This window comes from Sceloporus undulatus, chromosome 2, assembly GCF_019175285.1.
Source record: "Sceloporus undulatus isolate JIND9_A2432 ecotype Alabama chromosome 2, SceUnd_v1.1, whole genome shotgun sequence".
Taxonomy (NCBI): domain Eukaryota; kingdom Metazoa; phylum Chordata; class Lepidosauria; order Squamata; family Phrynosomatidae; genus Sceloporus; species Sceloporus undulatus.
This window is the reverse complement of record NC_056523.1, coordinates 268,810,419-268,823,274: the sequence shown is the minus strand read 5'-3', so window position 1 is coordinate 268,823,274 and position 12,856 is coordinate 268,810,419. Positions and strand designations below refer to the sequence as shown.

General features: G+C 37.9%; 1 protein-coding gene across 4 annotated transcripts in view; it reads left to right on the top strand.

Annotated features, from left to right (window-relative positions):
- APC (APC regulator of WNT signaling pathway) overlaps positions 1–12,856 on the top strand; it is a 126,049-nt gene that overhangs the window by 91,911 nt on the left and 21,282 nt on the right. For all 4 annotated transcript variants that reach the window (XM_042449102.1, XM_042449100.1, XM_042449101.1 and 1 more), the window contains 3 exons: positions 5,756–6,134; positions 7,766–7,861; positions 10,919–11,058. In XM_042449102.1, coding sequence (XP_042305036.1) covers positions 5,756–6,134; positions 7,766–7,861; positions 10,919–11,058 — 615 coding nt within the window. The remainder of the gene's footprint in view (positions 1–5,755; positions 6,135–7,765; positions 7,862–10,918; positions 11,059–12,856) is intronic.

Genomic DNA, 12,856 nt, shown 5'->3' with positions numbered 1-12,856 from the left:
CAAAGAAAAACAGAAAAAGATTGAGATGGAAAGTATTTTAATCCATATTTAGGTTTAATTTTTAAAAAGTTACAATGCAAGAAATTAACATTTTCAAAAATATTAAATTGCAGTTTTGGCTGAAATAACTAGAGTGAAGGAGCATGAAGTTTCTTAAAGCAGCAGCTAAATTCCAGAAATGAATCCCAGCTGTGTATTGTTCACTGGTGTACATTAATCTACACTTGACTTTGAGTTCTGGTGTTATGTGAAATAACAGCTGATGTGCATTCTGGAATTTGATACAGTCGGCCTTTCATATCTGTAAGGCAGCTGTTCCAGACACACACACACACACCCCGGTTAATAAAAGAAAAAGGCAGGACCTCAAGTCCCATTGACCCCAATGACAGTGCAACGTGCACATGGCCACGTGCACACAGCACCATTGGTAACAATGGGGCTTGCCTTCCGTGGATGCTCAAATCCGCGGATGGTGAGAACCCACTGTATATAGAGTTAGGGTAGTTATCATGTGTAGGTGGTCCCTTCAAGAGCTTTGTTGCAGACAAGTGGTCTTAAATGGTTTGATAGGGATTGCCGTATAGATAAGAAGCAACTGAGAAAGGTACACTCGTCCCCCGGGTTACGAAATTAATTCGTTCCGCCGCCATTTTCGTAACCCGGAAGTCTTTCGTTAGCCGAATCCCCATAGGCGCTAATGGGGAAAAGCCGCGGCTCCATTTTAAAAAGCGCCAGCGTTTTTTCGCAACCCGGGTAAACCTTCGTAACCCGGAAATAATTAATTAATTTATTTTTTTTCGTAACCCGGAAATTTCGTATCGCGGCGCGTTCGTATCCCGGGGTACCAGTGTATATAATCACTACAGAAGGGAGAATCTAAATGCCTTACCACAGGAGTATTAAAAAATTAAAAAGATATATAAATCCTTGATAGCTTCTAGAAAGAGACAAGCACTTCAGAAAGGTTGGAATGTGCTGATTGAAGCTTCACTAAATAAAAATTCTAAACTTTTTGGGGCATTAGTTACTAATGCTCTGGGCTTATCTTCGAATGTGATCTGTTGCAATATTCTAGCAGACATTTGGGAACAGCATTTTTCCGCTCTGTTTGCGGATGTCACAGAGTGCGCAGTGGTTTATTCTTCTACCACAGACTTAAACAATATTCCTTTATGGGATTCAGTTTCACAGACTGAAATAAAGTCCCTGATAAGTTGTCTTAAATCAGGTAAGGCACTGGGAATAGACTCCATCCTCCCAGAAATGTTGAATGCAAACATAGATTGGTGCCCCCCCTACCCTCTAGCAAATTTGTTTTCCCATATTAACAACTCAGGTAAATTCCCTCATGCCTGGCTGGAGGCCACTGTTATACCAATTTTTAAGAAAGGAGATCCAGAGGAGCCATCAAATTATAAGCCCATTAGTTTACTCTTGGTTGTGGGCATCTGTATGCTAGTTATTTAAATCAAAAACTAGCCTCCTGGATAGAGGATGAAAATGTTTTGGGAAATGAACAGGCAGGTTTCAGAATGGACAGATCAACAGTAGATCACTGTAGCGTTTTAAGACATTTAGCAGAAAAATACAAGGCCATGGGAAAGCCTTTATATCACCTTCATAGATTTAAAATCCGCCTTTGACACAATACCAAGAGATGAACTTTCGCTGAAGTTACTCCGTACCAATATAGATGAAAGACTCCTCTGTCTTGTCAAATACCTCTACCAGAGTACCACACTATACATAAGATGTGGAATAGAAGGGAATTTGACATGATCAATATCTGCCACCAAGGGGGTGTGGCAGAGTTGTATATTAGCCCCTTCGCTATTCAACTTATATTTAAATGACCTCATTGAGTGTTGTTTAGCTTTAGATTTCCATCCACCCAAACTGACTGAGACCAAATGCCCTTTATTACTGTGTGCGGATGATACTGTCCTAATGTCACTATCAAAGGTAGGCCTTAAACGCCTAATGCCTTATTGCAAGACCAAACAGTTGACTATAAATTTTTAACGAAACTAAAATTATGATCTTTGCTGGGCATGCATCATTAAACAAGTGGAAAATCAATGGTCAATGTATTGACCAAGTCAAACAGTTTAAATATCTGGGCATTACGTTCCACCATAATCTTCTCTGGTCTGCTCATAGACAGTCTGCTATATAGACAGCTCAGAATACCATCAAGGCCATTTCTCGCCTTTTCTTCAGTAAGGAGGATTAATTCATACCTGCTGCCAACCAGGTTTTTTAAGTCCAAGATCTTTCCTCAACTGCTGTATGGAATCCCAATTTGGATTCAAGGAGTCAACTCTCAAATTTTTAAAGATCTATTCTTGGGATGCCAAGATGTGCTTCCTCAGCAGCCTTAAGACTTGAGGTAGGCATTGCATCATTGAAAGGCATGGCTAGCTATATGCTTTCAGATATTGAACCAAAGTGGTATATTCAAATACTTCTGCAGGTTATATACACCTTCTACAGAAAGATGTTTATACTAGTTCTCGGTTTAAAATCTTTTCTACTAAACTGCAGTTATTAGGGGCCTTTACACACCAGCCTGAAAGGTCGGCTGGGGGGCAGAGTTGGGCCGTAGTGTCTCCATGACGCATGCCCTGGCTCTGCCCCCGGGGCGCTGTGATGTCACAGTGCTCCTCTGGCGCTGCATCTACACGCCACACTGCCAAAGGAGCACTGTATAGCCACAGCTATCGCACCTTTTCCAGGGTGCAAAAAAGAAAGGCAAGATTGGGACTGTGTTGTGTGGTTGCCACAGACCCAATCTGGCTGAAGAAGGGGCAGGTGGAGGCTGCCCCTTTGGGACTGTTTCTACAGCCCCTTGGTCTATCAGTGGAGTTTCTTTATGCCTGTGAGCTCAAGGCATTTAGTTTTATTTTAGAAAACCAGATTAAGGACATAGAACTTCAGAATTCCGTAACAAATGCCAGTAAACCTGCTCACCTTTGCATTTTGGTGTGAATTTTGAGTTCCCCAAAAGTGCTAGATATTTGGGAAATCTGACTATTCCAAAATATCGGCAAGTTTTTTCAAGAGCCAGATTTAATTGCCTACCGTCTGCAGTTTTAGATGGGTGCTACCATGGTGAGGCATATGAGAATAGACTATGCCCCTGTAATGAAAAAGAAATTGAATCCATTGAGCATGTTCTCATTACATGTAACCTTTATAGGGATGAGTGTACCAAACTCCTTGGTTCTGTAATTAGTAATTTTCCTGGCAGGACCTTGGGTTGGCATTTAAACATTTCCTACCGCACACAAACAAGTCTTTCATAGAGCTAGTGGCTAAGTTTCTCTTTTCTGCACAAAGAATGTGCAAGTGAATTCTTTCCCCTGTTCCATAAAATTAATTTGGTTGTTAAGGTATGTTTTGTAAATTTAAAATGTTTTAAAATGTTTTTATAAGTTTTATCAGTTTTGTTGGGTCTGTGACCACAGAATAAAAGATTGATTTCATTGAGTAGGTGGTAGGAGTGCACATTCTCTTCTGTGATCTGCTGTCTTTTAGATTACAGATTATCACCAACTCCAGTTATAAATATAGTGATAATAGTGTTCATGTTAATTTGAGTTAGAGGATTATTTACTCAATTTTCAGTTGTTCAATCAAAACTCTGATTGAAGTCCATTTTGCACATTAAAGTTGCTTCTAATGATCTAAAGATATCCATCAACTGATAGTTATCAAAGAAGAAAAGAGGATTGGGAGAATTTCACAATCGGAAAGGGATTTTGAATCAACTTGATGATCAAAGAATGGCTGTGGTAACATGAGTATTATAACTACAAATAGGATCACTTCAACACAAGACGAATTCTGCTCCCTAACTTGCTATTACTTTTTCAGTTTTTATTTAAAATATTTTAAATCCTATCTTTACATCATGGAAGCCTTAACACATTTCTGTGTATAAGTGAACATAATTATCAAAAAGAAAGAAAGAAAGAGTAAAATAAAATTGAATTGTTGTGCTAGCACTCTGTCATCTGGTTCTTGAATTTACATTCCTCAACATTTGTACTCTTAATGTTTTGCTTATACTATATTTCTTATTCCGAAATATTAACAAGTCTGTTAATAACGTAAATATTATAAGATCTAACGCGTAAAATCAATATGCTAATCCAGGATATTCACTCCTTTTATTTTATTGAGAAAGTCTTAAAAAGTAGAGGTTTTAATTGTAATCTGGTTTTGTACTGTTAACTTTCTAGCAATAAATATCACACTAAATATCAATATCTTTTTCACATCTTACTTAAATTAGTAAGAACATTTCAGCAAAAAAGAGTAAAGGTAGTTCCCAAAACTCAGGAATAATACATTCAGGACCTTTCCAAAAATACCTTATGCTAGGGAGATCTCATTGTATTTACATGAAATCTCCTAACATAGACAGCCTTCTGGGAGCTCTTAATAAAATTAGAATATCGTGACACCTCATTGGAAACATAGCATACTGCTCTGTAATAAATTCCTAGTCTTCTTAGTAAAGTTATCATGCAAATATATTAAGTAACTTGGTATTTATTATTTATTATTGTTTTTCCTGTTTAAGCAATTTAATCTGTCTGAACAGTCTTTAAGATGCCTTTGAAATATTTTTTTAATACTAAGATGTTTTCAGTTGCCTAGAAAGTTTATATTGAAACCATGTATATCGGGGGTTTTTCAGCCATGTACAATATCTACTAAATATTGATAGTTTTTAGCAGTTGCTTCAGCATTATGGTATTGACAGTCAATGCAGTGGCCTTGTTGCTGAGATGAATTTTCTGATTATGTCACATTTGATTAATAGAAAAGAATATAATTGAACTTTTCCTGAAACTACACAATGGTTTTTGAGGGCTTATTTCATTTATGGAAAAAGTTAGCACTTGCTATAATCCATAGCCAACTTTCTTTGATCATACTGATTTTACCACCACGATTCCACATTCACTTAGTAATTTAAGAATTTTTAGTAACTAGATTTTTGCATACTTTAATTGTACAAGCAGTAGATTCTAGTATTAATATTGCCTGAGCAAAACATTGCAAAAGCTAGTGAATATGGGTTTCTAGAAGTATCTTTTGCACGAAAAGATTATTCATAGATTTTGGGATGTCTTTACTAAATGTTTCAGAAATTTCTAGCATTAAAGTAATAATGTTCTTTAATTTCTGAATATTGGATGCCATTAGTCCTTTTTATATTGCTATTCAATTAATTTCATTTTATAAAGAACAAACAATTACCGTATATACTTGATTCTAAGTCAACCTTATGTGTAAGTTGAGGTCAGCTTTTGGGGGCCCAAATTCTGGGTGTTGGTATGACCTGTGGATAAATCGAGGGTTAGACTTCAGGAGGCTGCAGGGCAATTGGTTGCCCTTCCCAGCCTCTCCTCAGCTGGGCTTTCTCCCACAGAGGGAGCCCAGCTGGGGAGAAGTTGCAGGGCTATTGGTTGCCCTTCCCAGCCTCTCCCCAGTTGGGCTGTCCCTTGTGGAGGCAACCTGGCTGGAGAGAGGCTTGGGTCAAGTACCGTATTGACCTATGTATAAGTCGATCCAAGTTTTTGGATCAATTTTTTGACCTACATTTCTTGACTTACACACAAGTAGTATGCTTCACAATGATTAGAAATCACAGCAAAATGTTCCTGGTGACATACCAAAGCTACCTATTCATTTACACTTTAGTAAATATCATGTTATTGTAATAATATTTGTTTTTCAGGTTGAAATGGTGTATTCATTGTTGTCAATGCTGGGTACACATGATAAAGATGACATGTCACGAACTTTGCTGGCCATGTCTAGCTCCCAAGACAGCTGTATAGCTATGCGTCAGTCTGGATGTCTTCCCCTCCTCATCCAACTTCTACATGGCAATGATAAAGACTCTGTGTTGTTGGGAAACTCCCGGGGCAGTAAAGAAGCCCGTGCCAGAGCCAGTGCAGCACTGCATAACATCATTCACTCCCAGCCTGATGATAAGCGAGGCCGGCGTGAAATTCGTGTCCTCCATCTTTTAGAACAAATCCGAGCTTACTGTGAAACATGTTGGGAATGGCAGGAAGCACATGATCAGGGCATGGATCAAGACAAAAATCCAAGTATGTTGGAAATAATGATTTATCATTTTAAATAGGTTTCAGAACCAATGTGAAATTTTGTTTAATGCAATATTTTAAATTCTAATCCTGTGCAGAACAAAAATTATATACAATCTATATGAGAGATGTGATTTATAAAAAGAATAGCCTGCACTGTTTATTTTAGTTAATGTCACTTTTATGCTTTTAATATAATTGTGGTATTTCTGTAATAATTTCTCAAATTAGATTTATAGAATCTCTCAACATATGCTTTTAGATTTATTTTGATATTTTATTGTGGCAGTGTATAAAAACAGTGAATGACCAAGTTCCTAACTACATGTTAATCTAAGGAGTGTAGACTAGATTATATAAGAATTATCAAAAGCCAAATTTGTGAAAAATCCTTACTTTAGAGGCCCCCCCCCAAAAAAAAAATAGAGGCAAAGGTAATACTTGGAAGAACAGACATATGTAACTATAATGTTCTGTTCTGTTGTTTCCTGTAACTTTGCCAGTAATGGAATAGTCTTTGACCAGATTAGAAAAACATGTTTTATCCTGGTGCACACACTGCACACTCCTACTTGGCTTCTCCTATGGGTTAAATGGGCTACAAATGAAGAGCTTATGATTTGTTTAGCTGCACTTTCTTAAAAGCAAGAACGATCATCCTAGAAGTAGATAGACATACTGTGCAGTTACGATAAGGTTTGATGATAAAGAGCCCTCATCCTTGTTCTTGCTATGTAACGAACTACTGAGCTCTGAGCACCTATACCTTTTAAACCATGTTCAATGAGAAGCTTTATGAAGATGGCATTAATCTAAACAAGTTCGGAAAAAGTAGATGATGAATGCAGCATGCTTTTCCAGATCACTATACATAGGGGTAAAAAGTATAATTGATTTCCTCTGAATATGTAAAATCAGCACCAGATCCAATAGCATCCCTAAGACTACAAACCTATACCTTTAATGAGTGTATAATTTCATCAGAGGTGGGAGAAATTACAACCCCTCCACCCCATTTCCGTCTTTGCCCACCATAACCATCTTGTTTATACACTATCCTGATCTTTTAGCCCTCTCCCAAGTCCATAAACTCAGATATTGATTCAACAGATTCACTGCCTCTCCTACAACTTCTGCAAATGGTCTTTTAAACAATATGCACTACAGAGCTGACTGTTGATTCTATTTGAGATCTTTTATTGGCTTTTGATCTGGGGAAGTGTGTGATATTAATGCTCTGACCATATGATTCACTTTGTGTGTATCGGATTGTTTAGGGATAACTCTTCTGATATTTATCAAGCCAATTCTAAGAGGCAATAGTAGTAACCTATTGATGGTTAGTGATTCCTGTGATCCTTTGCAACATGTATCTGTTTCATTCATTTACAGGGTCGCTAGCACTTTTGCTCAATCAAGTATAAAGTTTGGGAATGCTATTGAAACCATTCCTTTGCCCTTCATGCAGGCAGGCTTTAGACATTTAAAAAAAATCTGTAAGAGACTGTACAGTTAAATGATAATAAGATTGCATTTGCTTTGTTTAAAAATTTTGAAGTCTGATCTTTAAACTTTGTTATTAACTTTCTAACTGATAAAAATAAAGAGAAATTGCTTTCCTTGTTGTGACACAGTGCCAGCTCCAGTTGACCATCAGATCTGTCCTGCAGTATGTGTTCTAATGAAGCTTTCATTTGATGAAGAGCATAGGCATGCAATGAATGAACTTGGTAAGATACAAAGGCTTGCACTTTTTTGTCTTACCCATACAGGGAATTCTGGCAGCTAAAGTTATAGAATCTTTCATTATCTTCCCCATCTATATACTGTAATTAAATATGTTGTCTTTTCTGAGAGTATATGTCAGATAAAGTTGATCTGCCCTCATCTCATTTCATAAGGGACAAATGCTCATTATGCAAAATGACTGGATTTTGATGTAAAGTCTGAATATTTGTACAGTAAGTATTCCTCTAACTTTACAATATTCACAGAATTTGTGTTGGTTCATTGCAGCTGTCCCAGTTAATTCTGCTCTGCATACGTTCCAGGAGGTGCTCTCTATATCAGCATCATGAGTACTGAAGCTAAATGCTTTTTAAATATGTGCCACAAATACATCATTTACATTTACAAGTATCACAAAATTCATTTTTATCCAGCATTTTGGGTCTAGTGAGTACAATGTGACATGGGAAATGTTGCTATTTCAACCATTGCTCTCCACAAGTGTTCAGACCCCAGAAAAGCCATATTAATTTGCTGCTGCAAAATCTTGTGGCACCTTAAAGTTAAGGAAGTTATATAATATACTGTATCAAATGTCTAAATGTGGCTTGAAACTAGCTAGTTATTTCAAATGAACTGGCACACATTTTTCCATAACTGAAAATGGGTAGACAAGGGGTGCTGCAGATTGACTTTGGCTTTTGTTGTGGCTGGCATAAAGAAGCCTTGGTAACTGGATTCTCCACTTGAGATCATTTTTTCCTCCTGCATTAGAAACTCTGCCCTTTCAGAGTACAGATTTTTTTTTCTAATTTAATGTATATTATGTTGGGCACTTATTATCAGGGAAATGTAGAAATTCTAAATGTTGCTTGTGAAAACATCCTAAGACAACAGGACACACACGCACAGAGAGAGAGAGAGAGAGAGAGAGAGAGAGAGTGTATCTTACATCCCCCTGTTATCTTTAGCCTATCCTGTCCTAAAGAGCTTTAGAGCATCATACACAATTATCTTTTGTCTGACTAACATCTGTTTAAATTTACATTAGACTGAGAGATAGCCACTGCCTAAGGCTACATAGTGAGCTTCATGGCTAAGTAAGAATTTGAACTCATGTTTCATAGGTAAAATATTCTGATACTGTGCACTGTCAGGCTTTACTCACTTGATGTTGGAGAAATTATGAGTCTGAGTAGGCTAGAGACCACCAAGAGCTGCCAAGTTAGAATTAGAGTCTTTGCCCTTTCTTCCAAGGCCTTTCTGTCATTTGACCAGTGAAAAAGAACATATGTTCACATCAACAAATTGTAGTAATGGTATCCACAGTTAGAATGGTAAAGTGTTGGATTTTCTCCCATTTTTATACAATTGATTACAGTTTTGAAAGAATGTGGTGGATATCTCTCAGTGATGAATAAGTGTCTGTTGTCAGTACTGGACTAAATGGGGACAAACTAATTAAAGATTAACCCAGACAAGACAGAAGTGCTCCTGGTCAGTTAGAAGGCTAATCAGGAACTAGGAATTGAACCTGTGCTGGACAGGGCTATGCTTCCCTTGACATTTCAGGTTCATAGTTTGGGTGCACCCTTGGATCCCTGAACCTGGGTGTGATAACACATGCTTGATTACATCCCAGTTGGATTACTATAAATCTATGTGGGACTGACTTTCAAAACTATGCAGAAACTTCAATGGGTTGAAAATGCTGCAGTAAGACTGCTGACAGGTGCTAGTTATAGGGAGCATATACTGTAACTCCCTTGCTGAAAGAGTTTGCTGGCTACCAGTCCATTTCTAGGATCAATTTAAAATGCTGGTTTTGGCCTATAAAGCCCTATATGTCTTAGGTCCACACTATCTGAAAGCCTGTATCTCCCCATATGAGATGGCCAGAGTCTTACAATCTTCAGGGGAGAGCTTTCTCTCCATCCCACCCTCCTCACATGCTTGGCTAGTGGGGACAAAGGAGAGAGCCTTCTTGATGGCTGCTCCTGGCTTTGGAACTTCCTCAGAGGTTTGATCTCCCTCTCTGTTGCCTTGAACCTTGGCTCACAAGGGTGGAGTAATTTGTATTTGGGTATGATGTTTTAATATGCATTGTGTATTTTAAATGTTTTAGTAGTTTTAAATTTTAATGTTTTAAAATACGGTAGTGCTTAATTGAATGTACTAAGAAATACTTTTTTAACTATTACACTTCATATTGTTTTGGTTGCTCTGGTTTAATTTATATGCTAAGCCACACTGAATCTCATTTGGGAAAAAAGTGGAAGGTAAATGAATTAAATTTTGTAGTAGTACATCATATTTATTATAGCTTAATTAACAACACTGTGGTCTTGTGCCTATTTACATACCTCAACTATGTTTATTTGGATGTGCAAAGAAAAGGAGTCCTAGAGAACAGGATATAATTTTACTAATGGTTGTTTCTCCATACAAACTCATATATTGCCTTTATGGAGAATATTGTTGCTCATATCAGAGCATATACTCAGGTAGGCATTTTGACCCAACACATGAGCTCCTATCATTGCGTATATGCAGGAAAAATAACATTAGTGATGATGCACTATTTATATTTATTTCTTTTGAGCTCTGTTCACTTGTAACAGTTAAATATTAGACTTAGGAAAAAATATTGCAATTTCAAGCAGAGCATGGACAGAGTATATAGCCCTCCAGATACTGTTGGACCCTTGCTCCTTTCGCCTCAGCCAGCATAGCTGGGAATTATATTTCTTTCAATACGATAGTATCCCATGAGTTCTCCTCCCTAGCTTTTTAAAAATTATTTTTAATCTCACTTGGATGATGGGAACATACACTGATAGGAATTTTGTTTGAATTTGGAATGGGGTGGTTTGTTTTCATTTCCCTGGGCTGTTTAATACCATTGTCTTGAAATACCCCTTATTATTTAAGACAAATTTTCAGTTGAAATGAGAGATTTTGTCATTATCCGCTTGCTTTGTCCCTGACATTGTGAGGAATATTTATGTTGGTTGAGAATAATAATTATTTCTAACAAACATTCCAATCACTTTTCATAGGGGGATTGCAAGCCATTGCAGAACTGCTTCAGGTAGATTGTGAAATGTATGGGCTAACAAATGATCACTATAGTGTCACATTAAGACGATATGCTGGAATGGCTCTGACAAATTTAACCTTTGGAGATGTAGCCAATAAGGTAGGCTTTTAACATATCTTTTTTCTAATTAATGTATACAATATTAAATGTTTGAAATTTTTGCCTGTTCTTTATATAATGGCTGCTGACACCACCTTACAATCAGGAATGGAAGAAAAAGATGTTTTGCTTCATATCTTTGGATTTTTTAAAAACAAAGATGCTGTTATCTATGACAAATATAAAGATAATTCTTGATCATTCAAATCTTCTTAACACTTGACCAGTGTTTCATATCAGAATTTCTTTAATCTTTTGTATCACTTAACCTGCATCCGCACTGCAGAAATCATCCAAATTGATACTACTTTAACTGCCAAGGCTCAGTGCTGTGGAATACTAGGCATTGTAGTTTGTTGTGGTACCAGAGCACTCTGACAGAGAAAGCAAATGCCTCACAGAACCCAGAATTCCACAGCATTGAGCCATGACAGTTAATGTCATGTCAACCTGGATTACTTATTAGTGCAGACAGCCTTAAATTGTTGTATTATAATAGCAATGGAGTGCAGTTACACTAGAAGAAATGAGCAACAGTAGAACTTGTTTATTTTTTCTTTATCCATCTAGCTCTGTGCTGCACAAAACTTTTACAAAAGCCAGTATGAATATTTCCACAGAGGAGAATCCTGTCCCTCAGCAGACACTGATAAATTTGACTGACTCCCTGAACTCCACATCAGTAGTCATTTCCAGGGAAAGAGGATTTCCTTGAGGCAGCCCTAGTACAGTGAAGAGTGGCTGCTGCAAGAACTGAGAAGCAGGGAGATTAGGTTTTTGATCTGTCAAAATAGACTCAAAAGAAGCTGCTGCCAGAAACATCTGCCTGAGTGATGAAAACCCTATGCCAAGAAGATACTGACACCAAACCACTGGTACTCCTACCCAATAAATATTTTCAGTGGGAGGGAATTTTATTCTGGCCTGAAACAAATATTGAGCAATTGCCAGCAGGGATGACCAAGCATGGTGTTGACTGGATGTCATATCTTTGGTTCAACACTTTGATGCAGCACCAGAGATTCCAGCTGTTTTCCCAGTGAGAAGGGATTGTAGTCTCTTTCAGCTTTGTGCAGCTGTGGGGCAGAAGGACTTGTATGGTTATATTTTAACAGTGCCAGAGAGAAATGGGAGTGCTAACATTCTGAAAGTTATATAATGTCACCAAATGGATTGAAATTTTTAGGTCATTTTGTGTTTGTTTGTTTGTTTTTTAACAAAAACTTCTATTCAGTCTAGCTGGCTTTTGAATTGCAGATGACCTAAAAGAACATTTTTATTTTACTTTATTAAATTACTGCTCTGTATGTTTGTCCTATAATAATAATAATAATAATAATAGGTTTTATTTATATACCGCCCAATCACTGGGAATCCGAGCGGTTTACAATAGAGGGGATAACAGACAGTTCCCTGCCCTCAGGCTTACAATCTAAAAGACACGACACAAAAGGAGAAGGGAATGGTGAGGGGGGGAAGGAATCAGGTCCAGCATTCTTCTCTCCCTCTGAGGCCTGGACCAAGGCAGATGGACCGGAGGGAGGGCTCTTCTTCTTCAGGCTAGCCCCTGATGGTACTGGGCCAGCCTTCTCTCTCCCTCAGAGGCCGAAAGATGACAGTTAGGGAGGGAGGAGACTCCGTCTTCAGGCTAGCCCCTGATGGAACTGGGCCAGCCTTCTCTCTCCCTCAGAGGCCGAAAGATGAAAGTTAGGGAGGGAGGAGACTCCGTCTTCAGGCTAGCCCCTGATGGAACTGGGCCAGCCTTCTCTCTCCCTCAGAGGCCGAAAGATGACAGTTA